Genomic DNA, 23,455 nt, shown 5'->3' on the forward strand with positions numbered 1-23,455 from the left:
CCTATGATTCACTTCCGCTTCCATGGTTCCATCCACTGCCAGATCCACTCCCAGATATCTAAAACACTTTACTTCCTCCAGTTTTTCTCCATTCAAACTTACCTCCCAATTGACTTGACCCTCAACCCTACTGTACCTAATAACCTTGCTCTTATTCACATTTACTCTTAACTTTCTTCTTTCACACACTTTACCAAACTCAGTCACCAGCTTCTGCAGCTTCTTACACGAATCAGCCACCAGCGCTGTATCATCAGCGAACAACAACTGACTCACTTCCCAAGCTCTCTCATCCACAACAGACTGCATACTTGCCCCTCTTTCCAAAACCCTTGCATTCACCTCCCTAACAACCCCATCCATAAACAAATTAAACAACCATGGAGACATCACACACCCCTGCCGCAAACCTACATTTACTGAGAACCAATCACTTTCCTCTCTTCCTACTCATACACATGCCTTACATCCTCGATAAAAACTTTTCACTGCTTCTAACAACTTGCCTCCCACACCATATATTCTTAAAACCTTCCACAGAGCATCTCTATCAACTCTATCATATGCCTTCTCCAGATCCATAAATGCTACATACAAATCCATTTGTATTTCTAATACACATATTTATTATACTTTGTCGCTGTCTCCCGCGTTAGCGAGGTAGCACAAGGAAACATGAAAGAATGACCCAACCCACACACATGTATATACGTAAACGCCCACACATGCACATATACATACCTATACATTCCAACATATACATACACAGATATATACATACATACATATACATATTCATACTTGCTACCTTCATCCATCCCCTTCGCCACATGAAATGGCACCCCCCCCTGCCCTCGTGCGAGGGAGCGTTATGAAAAGACATCAAAGGCCACATACGTTCATGCTCAGTCACTAACTGTCACATGTAATGCACCAAAACCACAGCTCCCTTTCCACATCCAGGTCCCACAAAACTCTCCATGGTTTACCCCTGACGCTTCACACACCCTGGTTCAATCCATTGACAAGCACATCGACCCCGTTATACTACATCATTCCAATTCACTCTATTCTTTGCATGCCTTTCTTTCCTCTGTATGTTCAGGCCCCAATCGCTCAAAATCTTTTTCACTCCATCCTTCTACCTGCAATTTGGTCTCCCACTTCTCGTTCCCTCCACCTCTGACACATATATCCTCTTTGACAATCTTTCCTCTCTTATTCTCTCCCTGACCAAACCATTTCAATGTACCCTCTTCTGCTCTCTCAACCACTTTTTATTACCTCACATCTCTCATACCCTTTCGTTACTTACTCGTTCAAACCACCTCATACTACATATTGTCCTCAAACATCTCATTTCCATCACATCCACCCTCCTCTGCACAACCCTATCTATAACCCAGGCATCGCAGCCATATAACATTGTTGGAACCACTATTCTTTAAAACATACCCATTTTTGCTCCGAGATAATGTTCTCGCCTTCCACACAGTCTTCAACACTCCCACAACCTTTGCCCCCTCCCCCACCCTGTGACTCGCTTCCACTTCCATGGTTCTATCCGCTACTAAATCTACTCTCAGATATCTAAAACACTACACTTCCTCTAGTTTTTTTCATTTCAAACTCGCCTCCCTATTGACTTGTCCCTCAACCCTACTGAATCTAATGACCTTGCTCTTATTCACGTTTACTCTCAGCTTTCTTCTTTCACACACTTTACCAAACCCAGTCTCCAGCTTCTGCAGTTTCTCACCTGAATCAGCCACCACCCCTGACGCAAGCTAACATTCACTGGGAACCAATCACTTTCCTCTCTTCCTACTGGTACACATGCCTTACATTCTCAATAAAAACATTTCACTGCTTCTTGCAACTTACCTCCCACACCATATACTCTTAATACCTTCCACAGAGTATCTCTATCAATTATTATCATATTCCTTCTTTAGATACATAAATGCTACATACAAATCCATTTGTTTTTCTAAGTATTTCTCACATACATTCTTCAAAGCAAACATCTGTTCCGCATATCCTCTACCACTTCAGAAACCACACACTGCTCCTCCCCAATCTGATGCTCTGTACATGCCTTGACCCTCTCATTAAAACCCTCCCATATTATTTCCCAGGAATACTCAACAAACTTATACCTCTGTGATTTGAACACTCGCCTTTATCCACTTTGCCTATGTACAACGGCACCATGCATGCACTCCGCCAATCCTCAGAATGTTGAATATCCTCACCAACCAGTCAACAACACAGTCACCCCCATTTTTAAATGAATTCCACTGCAATACCATCCAAACCTGCCGCCTTGCCGGCTTTCATCTTTCTCAAAGCTTTCACTACCTTTTCTCTGTTCACCTGTTCCCTGCCCCTCTCACTTCGCACTCCCCCTCAACCAAAGCACCCTATATCTGCCACTCTATCATCAAACACATTCATCAAACCTTCAAAATACTCCCATCTCTTTCTCACTTTACCACTACTTGTTATTACCTCCCCATTAGCCCCCTTCACTGATGTCCCCATTTGTTCTCGTCTTAGGCACTTTATTTACCTCCTTCCAAACATCTTTTTATTCTCCCTAAAATGTACTGATACTCTCACCCCTACTCTCATTTGCCCTCCTTTTCACCTCTTCCACCTTTCCCTTGACCTCCTGCCTGTTTCTTTTATACATCTCACAGTCATTTGCACTATTTCCATGGAGAAATCATCCAAATGCCTTTCACTTCTCCTTCACTTACAGTCTTGCTTCTTCATCCCACTGCTCACTACCCTTTCTGATCTGCCCACCTCCCACCTTTCTCATGCCAGAGGCATCTTTTGCGCAAGCCATCACTGCTTTCCTAAGTACATCCCATTCCTCCCCCCATTCCCCTTACGTCATTTACCCTTGTCTTTTTCCATTCTGCACTCAATCTCTCCTGGTACTTCCTCACACAAGCCTCCTTCCCAAGCTCACTTACTCTCACCACTCTCTTTACCCCAAGAGAGTGTTGAGAGTAAGTGAGCTTGCCCTGTGCCATCGAATATACCCATCTTTGCTCTCATCTCGCTCACCATCCTTAAGGCTTTCTTCAGGTCCCATGGTTCCATTTGCTGCCATGTCCACTCATAGTTGTCAAAAACATGACACATCCACTAGGTTCTCTCCATTCAAGCTAACACTCTAGCTAACCTTGCTCTACTGCTAAACATAATAACCTTGCTTTTATTTGCATTTACTCTCTCCTTTTACACACATCAATTTTAGAAACCTGCTTCTGCAGTTTTTCCTGAATCTGCCATCAGTGCCACATGAGCAGCAAACAGTAACTGACTCACCTTCCAAACAGACTTCAGATCTGCTCCTCTTTGCAGTACCATCACATTCACCTCCCTCACTTTCTCTTCCATGAACAGATTAAATGCCCATGGTGACACTGCCCACCTATGCTGCAGACACATCTTTGCATGGAAGCACTCGCCCTCCTCTTTTCCTACTTGTTCTACTCGCATGATAGAAATTTGCTTCTAGTAGCTTTTTTCTCCTAATATTACATCTCAGTCATCCCAGTCATATGCTATTTCCAGGTTTATAAGTGCCACACAGATCCTTTTTGCTTCTCTATAAGAATTTCTCACACATATTCTTCTAGCAAACTTCAGATCCACACATCCTCTATCATTCTTGAAACTACATTGTTCCTTCCTTATATAATGCTTTGAATGGCAAAACCCTCTTAATTACAACTTGCCCCTACAACTAACTAGTTACATTTAGACTTGTACCTTTCCATGTTCAGATATTTTCCCCAAGGCCATAAATGTTGCATTCAAATCTCTTATTTCAACTATTTCTCTTTCTCTCTCTCTCACACACACACACACACACACACACACACACACACACACACACACACACACACACTTCATAGCAAACAGTTGACTCACACATCCTGTACCACTTCTGGAACCATATAGTTCCTCCATGTCTGGTGCTCTGTGCATTCCACTTTTCACTCAGTTACCACTTTTTCTTTTCAGACCATAATAATCCCTTTTTCTTTTCAGACCACAATAACCACTTTTTCTTTTCATATCACAATATATATCCTTATATCAGAGGTGGAGGGATTGAGAAGTGGGAGACCAAATTGAAGGTGGAAGGATAGAGTGAAAAAGATTTTGAGCGATCAGGGCCTGAACTTGCAGGAGGGTGAAAGGTCTGCAAGGAATAGAGTGAATTGGAATGATGTGGTATACTGGGATCGACGTGCTGTCAGTGGATTGAACCAGTGCATGTGAAGCGTGTGGGGTAAACCATGGAAAGTTTTGTGGGGCCTGGATGTGGAAAGGGAGCTGTGGTTTTGGTGCATTATATATGACAGCTTGAGACTGAGTGTGAACGAATGTGGCCTTTGTTGTCTTTTTCCCGTCGCCACCCTGCTACACATGAAATGACAACCCCCTCCCCCTGCACGCGTGCGAGGTAGCAGCTATGAAAAGATAACAAAGGCCACATTCGTTCACACTTGGTCTCTAGCTGTCATGTGTAATGCACCGAAGCCACAGCTTCCTTTCCTTATCCAAGTCCCACAAAAATTTCCATGGTTTACCCCAGACGCTTCACATGCCATGGTTCAATCCATTGACAGCACATTGACCCCGGTATACTCACTCTGTTCCTCGCACGCCTTTCACCTCACCCTCCTTCATGTTCCAGTCCCAATCGCTCAAACTTTTTCACTCCATCCTTCTTCCTCCAATTTGGTCTCCCACTGTTCGTTCCCTCTACCTCTGACACATATATCCTCTTTGTCAATCTTTTCTCACTTATTCTCTCCATGTGATCTAACCATTTCAATACACCCTCTTCTGCTCTCTGAACCACACACTTTTTATTACCACACATCTCTCTTACCCTTTCATTACTCAATCAAACCACCTCACACCATCCACATATTGTACTCAAACATCTCATTTCCAACATTTTTCAATGCTCTCAGAACTTCGTCCCCTCCCCCACCCTGTGACTCACTTCTGCTTCTATGGTTCCATCTGTTGCCAAATCCACTCCCAGATATCTAAAACACTTCACTTCCTCCAGTTTTTCTCCATTCAAACTTAACCTGGGGATAGGGGAGAAAGAATACTTCCCACGCATTCCTCACAGTTCGTAGAAGGCAACTGAAGGGGATGGGGAGTGGGGCTAGAAACCCTCCCCACCTTGTATTTTAACTTTCTAAAAGTGGAAACAGTGTATATATGTGTACGTTGAAATTTATAGGTATGTATATGTGCGTGTGTGGACGTGTATTTATATACATGTCGCTAACACGGGAGACAGCAACAAAGTACCTTTTATTCGTGGTTTTTATTCATGGTTACTGTTCCCTGCCTTAGCAAGGGAGAGCCAGAAACAGATGCCTGAAATCTGCAAAAATCAAAAAACTCCAGATAGCTTAGTTTTGACATGTTGCTTTTTTTTTTTTTTTTTTTTTTTTTTTATATATATATATATACTTTGTCGCTGTCTCCCGCGTTTGCAAGGTAGCGCAAGGAAACAGACGAAAGAAATGGCCCCCCCCCCCATACGCATGTACATACACACGTCCACACACGCAATTATACATACCTACACAGCTTTCCATGGTTTACCCCAGACGCTTCACATGCCCCAACTCAATCCACTGACAGCACGTCAACCCCTGTATACCACATCGCTCCAATTCACTCTATTCCTTGCCCTCCTTTCACCCTCCTGCATGTTCAGGCCCCGATCACACAAAATCTTTTTCACTCCATCTTTCCACCTCCAATTTGGTCTCCCTCTTCTCCTCGTTCCCTCCACCTCCGACACATATATCCTCTTGGTCAATCTTTCCTCACTCATTCTCTCCATGTGCCCAAACCATTTCAAAACACCCTCTTCTGCTCTCTCAACCACGCTCTTTTTATTTCCACACATCTCTCTTACCCTTACGTTACTTACTCGATCAAACCACCTCACACCACACATTTTCCTCAAACATCTCATTTCCAGCACGTCCATCCTCCTGCGCACAACTCTATCCATAGCCCACGCCTCGCAACCATACAACATTGTTGGAACCACTATTCCTTCAAACATACCCATTTTTGCTTTCCGAGATAATGTTCTCGACTTCCACACATTTTTCAAGGCTCCCAAAATTTTCGCCCCCTCCCCCACCCTATGATCCACTTCCGCTTCCATGGTTCCATCCGCTGACAGATCCACTCCCAGATATCTAAAACACTTCACTTCCTCCAGTTTTTCTCCATTCAAACTCACCTCCCAATTGACTTGACCCTCAACCCTACTGTACCTAATAACCTTGCTCTTATTCACATTTACTCTTAACTTTCTTCTTCCACACACTTTACCAAACTCAGTCACCAGCTTCTGCAGTTTCTCACATGAATCAGCCACCAGCGCTGTATCATCAGCGAACAACAACTGACTCACTTCCCAAGCTCTCTCATCCCCAACAGACTTCATACTTGCCCCTCTTTCCAGGACTCTTGCATTTACCTCCCTAACAACCCCATCCATAAACAAATTAAACAACCATGGAGACATCACACACCCCTGCCGCAAACCTACATTCACTGAGAACCAATCACTTTCCTCTCTTCCTACACGTACACATGCCTTACATCCTCGATAAAAACTTTTCACTGCTTCTAACAACTTGCCTCCCACACCATATATTCTTAATACCTTCCACAGAGCATCTCTATCAACTCTATCATATGCCTTCTCCAGATCCATAAATGCTACATACAAATCCATTTGCTTTTCTAAGTATTTCTCACATACATTCTTCAAAGCAAACACCTGATCCACACATCCTCTACCACTTCTGAAACCGCACTGCTCTTCCCCAATCTGATGCTCTGTACATGCCTTCACCCTCTCAATCAATACCCTCCCATATAATTTACCAGGAATACTCAACAAACTTATACCTCTGTAATTTGAGCACTCACTCTTATCCCCTTTGCCTTTGTACAATGTTGCTTGTATCTAGCATTTACACCTCAAAGATAATTAGGAAGGTTTTATTTTACTCATTTGTTACAATTAATTTGTTTCTTTTACAACAGATTACACTGGAAGCAATGAAGAGTGATATTGATGAGGTAGCACTGCAGGGTATTGAGTTTTGGTCTAATGTATGTGATGAGGAGGTAGATCTTGCTATCGAAGCATCCGAAGCAGCGGAAGCGGGTCGACCACCAGAGAGGACATCCAGATTTTATGCCAAAGGAGCTTTACAGGTAAAGAAAAAATATATATGTAAATATATTGAGACTTTTTTTTTTACTAGGTGATGTGACTCTCTTCAGATTTGTTTGAAAAGCTTATAAATATGTATTTCAAAATACAGTGCCCTGTTGAAAGAAATTCTTTGTATAAGATATTTGATTAATGTATGGTGTGTAATTACATGATAATGTCTGATGAGTAAAATCTTTCATTGCCAGTATTTAGTACCTGTGTTGATGATGACATTAAGCAAGCAAGAGGAAGCAGATGATGATGATGAATGGAACCCATGTAAAGCAGCTGGAGTGTGTGTGATGCTTTTGGCAACATGCACAGAAGATGACATTGTTCCACATGTACTACCCTTTGTTAAGGAAAATATTAAGCATAGTAATTGGAGACTTCGTGATGCTGCTATCATGGCATTTGGTTAGTGTGGATCCACTGTAGTTTTTCTTGGCTTTTTGTCATTATGTTTGATATTTTTAACTTCACTCCCAACTTTCAAGGGTAGATCATATGCATACAGCTAATCACTTTTCTCATTCAACATCAGCTAGTATTTAGTTTGCTGAAGTAGTCTTTCTTACTTCATGCATTTATAGTACCATTGTATAAAGGCCAGGGGGGGATAAAGTTGTGCTTAGATTGGAGAGGTATAAGTTCAATGTGTATACCTGGTATGTTGTATGGGAGGATAGTGATTGAGAGGGTGAAGGCATTTACAGAGCATCAAATTAAGAAGTTTGGTTTCAGAAGTGATTGAAGATACGTGCATCAGATGCTTCCTTTAAAGAATGAGAAATATTAAGAGAACAGGATAGATTTGTGTGTGATGGGTTTGGATCTGGAGAAGGCATATGACATGGTTTGTGGAAGGTCTTAAGAATATATGGTATGGGTGGTAAGCTGCTAGAAGCAGTGAGAAGTTTTTATCTAGAGTGTAAGGCTTGTGTACGAGTAGGAAAATTAGGTCCTAAGTGGAGGTAGGTCTGTGGTAGGGGGTGATTGTCTCCATGGTTATTTAATTTGTTTATGGATGGGGGTAAGGGAGGTACATGTGAGAGTCGTGGAAAGAGGGGCAAGTATGCTGTCTTTTGGGAATGATAAGTCCAGGGAAGTGTCAGTTGTTATTTGCTGATGATACAACACTGGTGGCAGATTTGGGTGAGAAACTGCAGAAGTTGGTGACTTGAGTTTCAAAAAGTCTGTGAAATGAGAAAGTTGAGATTGAACATGAATTATTATATTATTATTATTATACTTTGTCACTGTCTCCCTCGTTAGTGAGGTAGCACAAGGAAACGGACGAAAGAATGGCCCAACCCACCCACATACACATGTACATACATACACGTCCACACACAGCACTTATACATACCTATATATCTCAACGTATACATTGGGGAAGAGCAGTGTGGTTTCAGAAGTGGTAGAGGATGTGTGGATCAGGTGTTTGCTTTGACGAATGTATGTGAGAAATACTTAGAAAAGCAAATGGATTTGTATGTAGCATTTATGGATCTGGAGAATGCATATGATAGAGTTGATAGAGATGCTCTGTGGAAGGTATTAAGAATATATGGTGTGGGAGGCAACTTGTTAGAAGCAGTGAAAAGTTTTTATGGAGGATGTAAGGCATGTGTACGTGTAGGAAGAGAGGAAAGTGATTGGTTCTCAGTGAATGTAGGTTTGCGGCAGGGGTGTGTGATGTCTCCATGGTTGTTTAATTTGTTTATGGATGGGGTTGTTAGGGAGGTGAATGCAAGAGTTTTGGAAAGAGGGGCAAGTATGAAGTCTGTTGGGGATGAGAGAGCTTGGGAAGTGAGTCAGTTGTTGTTTGCTGATGATACAGCGCTGGTGGCTGATTCATGTGAGAAACTGCAGAAGCTGGTGACTGAGTTTGGTAAAGTGTGTGAAAGAAGAAAGTTAAGAGTAAATGTGAATAAGAGCAAGGTTATTAGGTAGAGTAGGGTTGAGGGTCAAGTCAATTGGGCGGCGAGTTTGAATGGAGAAAAACTGGAGGAAGTGAAGTGTTTTAGATATCTGGGAGTGGATCTGGCAGTGGATGGAACCATGGAAGCGGAAGTGGATCATAGGGTGGGGGAGGGGGCGAAAATTCTGGGAGCGTTGAAGAATGTGTGGAAGTCGAGAACATTATCTCGGAAAGCAAAAATGGGTATGTTTGAAGGAATAGTAGTTCCAACAATGTTGTATGGTTGCGAGGCGTGGGCTATGGATAGAGTTGTGCGCAGGAGGATGGATGTGCTGGAAATGAGATGTTTGAGGACAATGTGTGGTGTGAGGTGGTTTGATCGAGTAAGTAACGTAAGGGTAAGAGAGATGTGTGGAAATAAAAAGAGCGTGGTTGAGAGAGCAGAAGAGGGTGTTTTGAAATGGTTTGGTCACATGGAGAGAATGAGTGAGGAAAGATTGACCAAGAGGATATATGTGTCGGAGGTGGAGGGAACGAGGAGAAGAGGGAGACCAAATTGGAGGTGGAAAGATGGAGTGAAAAAGATTTTGAGTGATCGGGGCCTGAACATGCAGGAGGGTGAAAGGAGGGCAAGGAATAGAGTGAATTGGAGCGATGTGGTATACCGGGGTTGACGTGCTGTCAGTGGATTGAATCAAGGCATGTGAAGCGTCTGGGGTAAACCATGGAAAGCTGTGTAGGTATGTATATTTGCGTGTGTGGACTTATGTATATACTTGTGTATGGGGGTGGGTTGGGCCATTTCTTTTGTCTGTTTCCTTGCGCTACCTCGCAAACGCGGGAGACAGCGACAAGGCAAAAGAAAAAAAAGAAGATACATTACATATATACACATGTACATAATTCATGCTGTCTGCCCTTATTCATTCCCATCGCCACCCCTCCACACATGAAATGGCAACCCTCGCACCTGCGCGAGGTAGTGCTAGGAAAAGACAACAAAGGCCACATTCATTCACACTCAGTCTCTAGCTGTCATGTATAATGCACCGAAACCACAGCTCCATTTCCATATCCAGGCCCCACAAAACTTTCCATGGTTTATAAACCCCCAGACGTTTCACATGCCCTGGTTCAATCCATGAATGAGAGCAAAATTATTAGGTATAGCAGTGTCAAGAGACAAGTTAGTTGGGATGTAAGTTTAAATGGAGAAAAATTGGAGGGAGTGAAGTGTTTTAGATATCTGCGAGTGTACATGGCAGCAAACAGAACAGTGTAAGCAGGAAAGAGAGAACGTTATCTGGGAGGGCAAGAATGTATATGTATGAAGGTTTAGTTGTCCCAACGATATTATGTGGGTGCAAGGCATGGGCTATAGGTAAGGTTTTGCAGTGGAGGGTGGATTTATTGAAAACGAAATGTATGAGGACAATGTGTGTTGTGAGGTGTTTTGATCAAGTAAGTAATGAAAAGGTAAGAGAGAGGTGATAAAAAAAGAGTGGTTGAGAGAGCAAAAGAGGGTGTGCTGAAATGGTTTGGCCATGTGGAGAGGATGAATGTGGAAAGGTTGAGAAAAAGAATTTATGTTTCAGAAATGGAGGGAACAAGGAGAACGGGAGACCACTTTGGAGATGGAAGGGTGGAGCGAAAAAGATTTTGACCAATGAAGGCCTGAATACCCAGGAGGGTGAAAGGCCTGTACAGGATAGTGAATTAGAGCATTGTGGTATACTGGGATTGATGTGATGTCAGTGGACTGAACCAGGGCATGTGAAATGTCCTGGATAACCGTGGAAAGTTCTGTGGGGCCTGGATGTGGTTAGGGAGCTATGTTTTCAGTGTATTACACATGACTGCTCAAGAATGAATGTGAGTGAATGTGGCCTTTCTTCATCTGTTACTAGAGCAACCTTGCCAATGCTAGAAGCTGTTTGCTGTTTCCTGTGTTAGTGAGGTAGCCAGGAACACGATGAAGAAAGGCTTGGCCACCTCACATACCCTGGTTCAGGCCATTGGCAGCACATATCCCCCTGTATGCCATATTGTTCCAATTTAAACTATCCAGTGAACGTCTTTCACCCTCCAGCATGCACCTCGTCACTCAAAATCTTTAACATTCCATCTTGCTATCTCCAATTTGGTCACTCCCTTCTTGTCCCCTTCAGTTTTGACACATATATTCAATGTCAGAAACCTTTATATCACTTTCATTTCAGCTGTACTAGAAGATACATTTTGGGGAATGTCTGTTTTTGTGCCGATATACATTATCATGTGTAACACTATGCCTGTCAGAGTCTTACAGAGTCGACAGTTATATTTTGTTACTGTGGTGTATTGACAGAATGTTGCTTGAACACATCTTAATCTTTGAACAGCACAAGACTTATGAATGATTGCAAGAGAAGTGCTTTCAGAGTTGTGAGCACTTGCTAGTTTAGAAGTGTGATGAATGTTCCCTGTTTTGGTTATAGATGTTATCATAAATTGACTGGTATTTAGATAGTTTGGAAAAGTAGTTGTATGATATTAGCCTCCATTTTATCAGTAAACATCATTATGTTAGCTGACATTTAAGTGTTCAAAGGCTGTTATGATTTAAAGACTTCATACATTGTCACAAGCATTCTTTAAAGTACATTCATTCCACAAAAACTTTTATTGCTTTTTTACCTCCTTTGATAATACTGTACCCTATTGTTGTCATTTAAATGTTCATGACTCTACAAAACTTTTATTTTAGTCATATGCTCATTCTGTAACATTCTTTGCCTTTCATTCTGTACTATTTTCTGGAAGATTGAGCTTCAGATTTTGTACATACAGTCAACATTCTCCCATAGTGTAGGACTGCACACCCCAGTGGAAGACTTGTTAACACCAATCCTAACCAGGCTGGAAAAAATTGTCATCCCATTTCTGATGAATATTAGTAAGATATAGATAAGGAAAATAAACCAAACAACCTTAACCATTTTCCTGTGCTTTGCATTGAGGTTGACTTTTCTTTATTATTGTATTGAGAATCACCACATTGTCTCCTGATATGTCCAGATGTGAAGATGGTTGGCTGTTATCATCAACAGAACTCACAGAAATTGTGCAGGGCATTTAGAGATTGGTTGACAACCTTCTAGCATGGTTTTACGTGGGTAATTGAGCCATATATATATTTCTTTGGGTTGGATACAGTTGTAAATGACGTTGCATCTGTACATACATACCGTACGTGGATGATTTTGATAGTACCAATAGGAAAAATCAAAACGTGGTTAAGTGTCATTTGTAAACTGAACGTGTAGGATTAGCTAATGGGTTAACTGCTGCTACACCCTTTCAGCTTATCCCTGCTTCCTTTTAATAATCTCTTAGCTTCTTAGTTAACTACTTAAAGAGGTTAAGTAATTGTTTAATTTGTCTGCTTTTGTATTGATCTTTTTTTATTCCTTAACCATCAACAGTTACTGTAATGTAACAGCCTCCCACCCATCCCTCTCATAAACTGCAAGTCATATTTTACTAGACATAAGTGATGAGTCATGTTATGTCATGTCATGTTTGTGATCAGCAATATGATGAATTCCTGTGATCATGCTGGCTAGGATTGTTTAACATTTATTAATTTTTACGAAGTTGATTTGCTTTTTATATTTTTTATCATAGGAGAATTAAGAGTCCATCCATTTTCTTGCTATGATAGATTTTTGATAATACAATTTATTTTTATTTTTCAACAGGTTCTATTCTTGAGGGCCCTGATCCAACCAATCTGAAGCCAATGGTTGAGCAAGCAATGCCAACTTTGATAGAGGCCCTCAGTGACTCCTCAGTGGTGGTGCGGGACACTGCAGCATGGACCCTTGGTCGTGTCTGTGAGCTGATCCCTGATGCTGCTTGTAACGATACTTACCTGAAGTTGCTGTTGGAAGCATTGGTTCATAGCTTGAAGGGAGAGCCTCGAGTAGCATCCAATGTTTGTTGGGCTCTCAGTTCCCTAGCAGAGGCTGCATATGAGCAGGCTGACACTGGTGAAGTTGATGGTGAACCCCCCACTTACTGTTTGTCTGCATTCTTTGATCCTTTGGTTGATGTGCTTCTTGAAACAACTGACCGAGTAGATGGCAACCAGTGCAACCTTCGCAATGCAGCTTATGAAGCTCTGATGGAACTAATGAAGAACTCTCCACACGACTGCTATCCTACTGTCCAGAAAACTACCATGATAATTTTAGAAAGGCTTCAACAGGTCCTACATATGGAGTCTCAGGTTCAGTCCCATAGTGATCGTGTCCAGGTAAATGACATCCAGTCCTTGTTGTGTGCTACGCTACAATCTGTGCTTCGTAAAGTGACCCCTGAAGATGCTCCCAAGATTAGTGATCCTATTATGGCTGCCTTGCTACAAATGTTCCAAACTTCTCAGGGCAAGTCTGGGGGTGTCCAGGAGGATGCACTTCTAGCAGTTTCTACACTTGTTGAAGTACTTGGACAGAATTTCCTAAAGTATATGGAAGCTTTTAAACCTTTCTTAGCACTAGGTTTACAGAATGTGGAAGAGCACCCTGTATGCTCAGCTGCTGTGGGCGTTACAGGAGATATATGCCGTGCTTTAGGGGACAAAGTTGAGCCATTTTGTGATGAGTTAATGTCTATGCTGGTGGAGAATCTTGGCAACAATAATGTTCACCGAAATGTTAAGCCATCAATCCTCTCAGTATTTGGAGATATGGCTTTAGCTCTTGGGCCTAAGTTTACAAAGTATTTAGATGTGGTTCTGCAAATGCTCCATCAAGCATCTCAGGCTCAAGTTGACCGCTCTGACTTCGATATGTTGGACTACCTGAATGAACTACGTGAAACTTGCCTGGAGGCTTACACTGGAATTGTTCAGGGCTTGAAGGGTGATGGCCCAGCTCCTAAGCAGGAGGTGCAGTTGCTGCGAAGCCATGTACCACATATGATAACTTTCATTACATCAGTTGCAGCAGATGAGGAGAAGTCTGACCCTGTTGTTGCAAGCTCAGCTGGATTGATAGGGTAAGAAACGTTTAGATCAGTGTAACCATAATATGTTTACACTTACCAAAGCTTAACTGTGTTACTGTATGTAGTCAGACTTGTGTTTTAGTTTTCTTCACTGAAGGGCCTTTGGGTATTGAGATGTGGTTGTACAACTGTCCTTGCTCTCCTTGTTTATGGCTAATCATCAGCTTTTGGCAGATTATTTTCAAATTCTACTTTATGTTTAATCTGACAAATTATATGTTTTATAAATTAGTCTTAGAATTGGCAGAGTATGGTGATTTTTTATGTTAATTTGCTTTGCAACTCTCTGCTGTTGTCAGTACTTTTTTTTTTTCCGCTGTCTCCCGCGTTTGCGAGGTAGCGCAAGGAAACAGACGAAAGAAATGGCCCACCATACACATGTATATACATACGTCCACACACGCAAATATACATACCTACACAGCTTTCCATGGTTTACCCCAGACGCTTCACATGCCCTGATTCAATCCACTGACAGCACGTCAACCCTGGTATACCACATCGATCCAATTCACTCTATTCCTTGCCCTCCTTTCACCCTCCTGCATGTTCAGGCCCCGATCACACAAAATCTTTTTCACTCCATCTTTCCTCCTCCAATTTGGTCTCCCACTTCTCCTCGTTCCCTCCACCTCCGACACATATATCCTCTTGGTCAATCTTTCCTCACTCATTCTCTCCATGTGCCCAAACCATTTCAAAACACCCTCTTCTGCTCTCTCAACCACGCTCTTTTTATTTCCACGCATCTCTCTTACCCTTACGTTACTTACTCGATCAAACCACCTCACACCACACATTGTCCTCAAACATCTCATTTCCAGCACATCCATCCTCCTCCACACAACTCTATCCATAGCCCACAGCCTCGCAACCATACAACATTGTTGGAACCACTATTCCTTCAAACATACCCATTTTTGCTCTCTGAGATAATGTTCTCGACTTCCACACATTCTTCAAGGCTCCCAGAATTTTCGCCCCCTCCCCCACCCTATGATCCACTTCCGCTTCCATGGTTCCATCCGCTACCAGATCCACTCCCAGATATCTAAAACACTTTACTTCCTCCAGTTTTTCTCCATTCAAACTTACCTCCCAATTGACTTGACCCTCAACCCTACTGTACCTAATAACCTTGCTCTTATTCACATTTACTCTTAACTTTCTTCTTTCACACACTTTACCAAACTCAGTCACCAGCTCCTGCAGTTTCTCACATGAATCAGCCACCAGCGCTGTATCATCAGCGAACAACAACTGACTCACTTCCCAAGCTCTCTCATCCCCAACAGACCTCATACTTGCCCCTCTTTCCAAAACTCTTGCATTCACCTCCCTAACAACCCCATCCATAAACAAATTAAACAACCATGGAGACATCACACACCCCTGCTGCAAACCTACATTCACTGAGAACCAATCACTTTCCTCTCTTCCTACACGTACACATGCCTTACATCCTCGATAAAAACTTTTCACTGCTTCTAACAACTTGCCTCCCTCACCATATATTCTTAATACCTTCCACAGAGCATCTCTATCAACTCTATCATATGCCTTCTCCAGATCCATAAATGCTACATACAAATCCATTTGCTTTTCTAAGTATTTCTCACATACATTCTTTAATTTGTTTATGGATGAGGTTGTTAGGGAGGTGAATGCAAGAGTTTTGGAAAGAGGGGCAAGTATGAAGTCTGTTGGGGATGAGAGAGCTTGGGAAGTGAGTCAGTTGTTGTTCGCTGATGATACAGCGCTGGTGGCTGATTCATGCGAGAAACTGCAGAGGCTGGTGACTGAGTTTGGTAAAGTGTGTGAAAGAAGAAAGTTAAGAGTAAATGTGAATAAGAGCAAGGTTATTAGGTACAGTAGGGTTGAGGGTCAAGTCAATTGGGAGGTGAGTTTGAATGGAGAAAAACTGGAGGAAGTGAAGTGTTTTAGATATCTGGGAGTGGATCTGGCAGCGGATGGAACCATGGAAGCGGAAGTGGATCAGAGGGTGGGGGAGGGGGCGAAAATTCTGGGAGCCTTGAAGAATGTGTGGAAGTCGAGAACATTATCTCGGAAAGCAAAAATGGGTATGTTTGAAGGAATAGTGGTTCCAACAATGTTGTATGGTTGCGAGGCGTGGGCTATGGATAGAGTTGTGCGCAGGAGGATGGATGTGCTGGAAATGAGATGTTTGAGGACAATGTGTGGTGTGAGGTGGTTTGATCGAGTAAGTAACGTAAGGGTAAGAGAGATGTGTGGAAATAAAAAGAGCGTGGTTGAGAGAGCAGAAGAGGGTGTTTTGAAATAGTTTGGGCACATGGAGAGAATGAGTGAGGAAAGATTGACCAAGAGGATATATGTGTCAGGGGTGGAGGGAACGAGGAGAAGAGGGAGACCAAATTGGAGGTGGAAAGATGGAGTGAAGAAGATTTTGTGTGATCGGGGCCTGAACATGCAGGAGGGTGAAAGGAGGGCAAGGAATAGAGTGAATTGGAGCGATGTGGTATACCGGGGTTGACGTGCTGTCAGTGGATTGAATCAGGGCATGTGAAGCGTCTGGGGTAAACCATGGAAAGCTGTGTAGGTATGTATATTTGCGTGTGTATGGGGGTGGGTTGGGCCATTTCTTTCGTCTGTTTCCTTGCGCTACCTCGCAAACGCGGGAGACAGTGACAAAGCAAAAAAAAAAAAAAAAAAAAAAAAAAAATCTTCAAAGCAAACACCTGTTCCACACATCCTCTACCACTTCTGAAACCACACTGCTCTTCCCCAATCTGATGCTCTGTACATGCCTTCACCCTCTCAATCAATACCCTCCCATATGATTTACCAGGAATACTCAACAAACTTGTACCTCTGTAATTTGAGCACTCACTCTTATCCCATTTGCCTTTGTACAGTGGCACTATGCACGCATTCCGCCAATCCTCAGGCACCTCACCATGAGTCATACATGCATTAAATAACCTTACCAACCAGTCAATAATACAGTCACCCCCTTTTTTGATACATTCCACGGCAATACCATCCAAACCTGCTGCCTTTTTTTTTTTAAGGTGAGGAATAAGAATGGTTAAGAAAGGGAAGAGGGTGTGTCAACCAAATTTTTCACATTGGAGGTATTGGATATTAGTTATAAAAGGAAGCACACATTTTTAAGGGGTTAACCCATAAACTTCATAGGGGATCACAAGGGAGCTGTCCTGTGCACAGAAAATATGGAGAATATGAACATCATTATTTAGATAAGAACCTTAGTAATACAGTATGCTTTTCTTTAAATTGGTGTTGGTGCAGTTTTTAACTCTATACAGACTTTTCATTCTTGTAGCTGAGCCTGGTAACACACTTTTTTCATACTTGATCACTGTTTTCTGTGTTTACATGAGTTTGCATGAGAAAGACAGACAACATTATTGATTGGCCCACAACAGGGTTTTCAGAAAAAAAGAAAAATGGAGTTTAACCTTTGAAAAAAAGATGAGTAACGTAAGAAAATGTAATTATGCTCGGCAGTTTTTAAGCTGTCACCAACTCCCCGCTGCTGCACATTAGCCTTTTAGTGTCCCTGTTACCACTGTTGCTTGTTTATTCAGATTATATCTGGCACTTTTTTCAGAGTATACCTGAATTTATAAGATATATGTCTAAATGATTTTTGAAGGTATTTATAGACTTAGCATTCACTGTGATAGGAACTTATTCCAGTGCTCAGCACACGTGAAGGAAAATTTTTTTTCCCATATCTGTACTACATCTTTTCGCTTTGAGTTTTATTCCATTTGTCCTGGTAACCATATTTTCTTGGTTGCCATGAATTGTACATCTTTTAAGGGAAAAGAAGATCTTTGTATGCCAGATTTGTAAGGGATGGAGCCAATTTTGTCGCGTGTTTTTGTACTTGCTCTAATTTTTCCTCATCAATTTTTTAGTTTGGGGACCAGAACTGGACTGCATGCATATTCAAGGTGTGGTCTTACTAGAGAATCATAAAGTGTGAGAATTGGTTCTGGTGTCTTGTAATCTATGTTCCTGGCTATGAAACCTAACATTCAGTTGCCTTTTTTACGTGCTGCTTAATACTGTTTGGTGGTTAATGACGACAACAAGGTCCTTTTCTTCAATTACTTGAGAATTTCTGACTAGTTTGTAATCGTAACATATATTCTTGTCTCCAAGGTGCATAACTTTACCCGTGTTTGGTTTAAACTTCATTTGCTATATGTCTGACCACCTTGCTTGTAAGTTAAGATCTCTGAATCATTTTGCAGTCCTTCCTGTTTACAGCTTTACCTCTCAGTTTAGTATCGTCAGCAGATTTAGAGATCTTTGTTCCTGGTAAATTATATTGGGGGGTATTGATTGAGAGGGTGAAGGCATTTACAGAGCATCAGACTGGGGAAGAGCAGTGTGGTTTCAGAAGTGGTAGAGGATGTGTGGATCAGGTGTTTGCTTTGAAAAATGTATGTGAGAAATACTTAGACAAACAAATGGATTTGTATGTAGCTTTATGGATCTGGAGAAGACATGATAAGAGTTGATAGAGATGGTTTGTGGAAGGTATTAAGAGTATGTGGTGTGGGAGGCAAGTTGCTAGAAGCAGTGAAAAGTTTTTATCGAGGATGTAAGGCATGTGTACAAGTAGTAAGAGAAGAAAGTGACTGGTTTTCAGTGAATGTTGGTTTGTGGCAAGGGTGTGTGAAGTCTCCATGGTTGTTTCATTTGATTATGGATGGGCTGTTAGAGAGGTGAATACAAGAGTTTTTGAGAGTGGCAAGTATGCAGTCTGTTGTGGATGAGAGAGCTTGGGAAGTGAGTCAGGTGTTGTTCACTGATGATACAGCCCCGGTGGCTGATTCGGGTGAGAAACTACAGAAGCTGGCGACTAAGTTTGGTAAAGTGTGTGAAAGAAGAAAGCTGAGAGTAAATGTGAATAAGAGCAAGGTTATTAGGTACAGTAGGGTTGAGGGACAAGTCATTTGGGAGGTAAGTTTGAAAGGAGAAATACTGGAGGAAGTGGTGTTTTAGATATATGGGAGTGGATTAGGCAGCGTATGGAACCATGGAAGCGGAAGTGAGTCACAGGGTGGGGAGGGGGCGAAAGTTCTGGGAGTGTTGAAAAATGTGTGGAAGGCAAGAACATTATCTCGGAAAGCAAAAATGGGTATGTTTGAAGGAATAGTGGTTCCAGCAATGTTATATGGTTGCGAGGCATGGGCTATAGATAGGCTTATGCGGAGGAGGGTGAATGTGTTATAAATAAGATGTTTGAGGACAATATGTGATGTGAGGTAGTTTGATTAAGTAAGTAATGAGAGAGTAAGAGAGATGTGTGGTACTAAAAAGAGTGTGGTTGAGAGAGCAGAATTGGGTGTATTGAAATGGTTTGGTCACATGGAGAGAATGAGTGAGGAAAGATTGACAAAGAGGATATATGTGTCAGGTGGAGGGAACAAGGAGAAGTGGGAGAGTAAATTGTAGGTGGAAAGATGGAGTGAAAAAGATTTTGAGTGATCGGGGCCTGAACATGCAGGAGGGTGAAAGGTGTGCAAGGAATAGAGTGAATTGGAACAATGTGGTATACCAGGGTCGATGTGCTGTCAGTGGATTGAACTAGGGCATGTGAAGCATCTGGGGTAAACCATGGAAAGTTTTGAGGGGCCTGGATGTAGAAAGGGCGGTGTGGTTTTGGTGCATTATTCTTGACAGTTAGAGATTGATTGTGAACGAATGTGGCCTTTGTTGTCTCTTACTAGCGCTACCTTGCGTGCATGCGGGGGAGGGGGTTCAGCCATTCTTTCGTCTGTTTCCTTGTGCTACCTTGCTAACACAGGAGACAGCCACAAAGTGTAGTAATTGAAATAGATAAATAGTTCTAAGTCATTGATATTATGAAAAGATTGGGTTCTAGGACCAACCCTTGTGGCACACCACTCATTACATTTAGCCAATCTGAGGCTTCACCGTTTGATACTATACGCTGCCTTCTTCCAATAAGTCAGTCTCTGATCCATCTACAGAGTTTTTCACTGATACCATGTGCTTAGAGTGTATGTAGAAGTCTCTTGTTAGGTACTTTAATGAAAGCTTTTTGGAGATCTAAATATACTACATCAGAAGGTAATTTTTCATCCCAATTTTGATAGAATAACATTAAAAAATTCGTGTAGATTTGTCAGGCAAGATCTTCGACTGTGGGAACTGTTGGTTGTCGGATATGATTTTGAGGTCTAATTTTGTGGTTAATTTCTGGCAATTTTCATCAGCTTCCATTGATTTGAATTTCTTATATGATTTCTTCTTTTGGCAAATTAGTCCTATTTTCTTATTCGTCCATGATAGTTTCAAAATTTGGCAAGTTTTCATAATTCTTGGAATGTTTATTTTCAATCTCAAGTTGTGTGTTTTAAGAATTGCTCCACATTTCTTCAACTTTGTGAACATCAGGAAGTTTTGTCCATTGATACTGTGAATTTTGTGTCTAAATGTTTTCAAAAATTTGCTCATGTGCAACTCGGGATCAGGAGTTCATTTTCATATATTTCAAAATCTGAATTCATGTCTAATCTAATCAAACTGTGAACGCAGTTTGACAACCCCTCACTTACTTTGTACGAGTTGATAAGTTTGTGTCACTGATGAGGACAAGATCAAGAATGTTTTTACAGCAAGTTGTTTTTTAATTAACTTATAGAAAAGCGTGTTCAGTCAGTTCCATGAGTCTCATTTCCTCTTGGTCACCTGTTAATGTGTTCCAGTTTATGTTTGGACTTGAAAATTGCTACTATTATAACCCCTTTAATATTTGCTATTATTTTGATTTCTTTGTATAGCCTTGTATCATCTTTTTGCTCAGGAGGTCTGTAGATAACACTGAGACTTAGTTTATGTCAATATAGTCGTAAGTGTATGTCTGCTTTGCCTATCTTGATAGCACTTGGATTGTCATCAACATAGATCAGAACTCCACCACCTACCCTGTAAATCGTTTGTATTTGGGATTTTGTATCTGGGTATTGCTGATTTGACAATTAAGTGTTTATTTTCAGTTTACCCATGTTTCTGTGATTGCTATAATTTTTTGGTTTCTCAGTAACTGCATAGGATATGAGTTCGTGTTTCGTAATTATGTCCCCGGGCATTTGTATATATTAAACTTGTTTTCCTTGGAGTTGATTTCTGGATTGACTTTGCTTTTCTTTTATGTTGGTATGCATGTTTGTATCACCACTGTTAATATCTGAGTATGCAGCAGCGGTAGAGAGATGGTTATCCATCTGTTTTGGGTTTGTTGTTGCCTTACACTGACCCTCCCCTCACTGGTTCTTACCAGCCTTGGTCTTAAAAGTGAACCGAGAGTTGACATGTAACTGTGCCTAGAAACAAAGAACAACACATAAACATATATTTCTAATTCATACTTGCTTGCCTTCTTCCATTCCCAGTGCCACCCTTCCCCACAGGAAACAGCATCACCACCCCATGTCAGTAAGGTAGTGCAAGGAAAACACACACACAAAAGGCCATATTAGTCAACACTCATTCTCAATCTGTCGTGTATTGCACCAAAACCACAGTTACCTATCCACATCTAGGCCCCATAGACCTTTCCATGGTTTACCCTAGACATTTCACATGCCCTGGTTCAGTCCATTGATGGCATGTCAACCCCGGTATACCACCTGGTTCCAATTCACTCTATTCATTGCATGCCTTTCCCCCTCCTGTATGTTTAGGCCCCGATTGGTCAAAAAAAATTTTTCACTCCATCCTTCTACCTCCAACTTGGTGTCCCACTTCTCCTTGTTCCCTCCACCTCACATTTATATCCTTTTTGTCAACCTTTCCTCACTCATTTTCTCCATGTGTCCAAACCATTTCAACATACCCTATTCTGCTCCCTCGACCACACACACACTTTTTTTTCCCTCGCATCTCTCTTACTCTTTCATTACATATTTGATCAAACTATGTCCTCAAACATTTCACTTCCAACACATATATACATCAATACATACATACTGGATTGCCATTTCCCATGTTAGCAAGGTAGTGCCAAGAACAGATGAAGAAAGGAAACAGAAAACTTCAAGTGTCAGGTGCTTTTGCTTATTATATTTTCAAGACTAAGTACAGATGATGAGAAACTGAGGAGGATAGGCATATAGATGAAATGAAAGGTAAAGGGATTAAGGCATAGGTTACACTCAATGACTCGCCTCTCTCAAGTTACTAAATTGGGTTAACATATGTTCTGAGATACGTATAAAAGAAATTTTCACAAAGTTAGTTATGTAGACCAACCACCTGGCATTCACTCCACAAACACACAGTCTCTCCATGTCACATGACATTGGACAACACTTAAGTCACATGGCTCAATCTTCATAACTATATATCTATGTGGTGAGCTTAGTGCTATCCCTGCTTTTTGGAAAAATGGTAGGAGCAATATACAGACGTAGTAGGTAGGATAATATTTCCTGTGTGGCCAGATGGCAACGGGAATGGATGAAGGCAGCAAGTATGAATATATACATGTGTATGTCTGTGTATGTATATGTTGAAATACTTCCCATGCATTCCTCATGTGTCGTAGAAGGCAACTAAAGGGGACGGGAGCGGGGTGCTAGAAACCCTCCCATCCTCGTATTTAACTTTCTAAACGGGGAAACAGGAGGAGTCACGCAGAGAGTGCTCATCCTCCTCGAAGGCTCAGGTTGGGGTGTCTAAATGTGTGTGGATGTAACCAAGATGAGAAAAAAGTAGAGATAGGTAGTATGTTTGAGGAAAGGAACCTGGATGCTTTGGCTCTGAGTGAAACGAAGCTCAAGGGTAAAGGGGAAGAGTGGTTTGGGAATGTCTTGAGAGTAAAGTCAGGTGTTAGTGAGAGGACAAGAGCAAGGGAAGGAGTAGCACTACTCCTGAAACAGGAGTGATGGGTGTATGTGATACATTGTAAGAAAGTAAACTCTAGATTGATATGGGTAAAACTGAAAGTGGATGGAGAGAGATGGGTGATTATTGGTGCATATGCACCTGGGCATGAGAAGAAAGATCATGAGAGGCAAGTGTTTTGGGAGCAGCTGAGTGAGTGTGTTAGTAGTTTTGATGCACAAGACCGGGTTATAGTGATGGGTGATTTGAATGCAAAGGTGAGTAATGTGGCAGTTGAGGAATGATTG

The 23,455-nt window shown here is 41.7% G+C and overlaps 1 protein-coding gene across 3 annotated transcripts in view; it reads left to right on the forward strand.

Moving 5' to 3' along the window:
- Window positions 1–23,455, forward strand: part of Fs(2)Ket (Importin subunit beta Fs(2)Ket) — a 55,897-nt gene that overhangs the window by 20,484 nt on the left and 11,958 nt on the right. For all 3 annotated transcript variants that reach the window (XM_071669830.1, XM_071669831.1, XM_071669829.1), the window contains exons 7-9: window positions 7,129–7,302; window positions 7,510–7,720; window positions 12,968–14,267. In XM_071669830.1, the coding sequence (XP_071525931.1) occupies window positions 7,129–7,302; window positions 7,510–7,720; window positions 12,968–14,267 (1,685 nt within the window). The remainder of the gene's footprint in view (window positions 1–7,128; window positions 7,303–7,509; window positions 7,721–12,967; window positions 14,268–23,455) is intronic.

This window comes from Panulirus ornatus, chromosome 14 (assembly GCF_036320965.1).
Source record: "Panulirus ornatus isolate Po-2019 chromosome 14, ASM3632096v1, whole genome shotgun sequence".
NCBI lineage: Eukaryota > Metazoa > Arthropoda > Malacostraca > Decapoda > Palinuridae > Panulirus > Panulirus ornatus.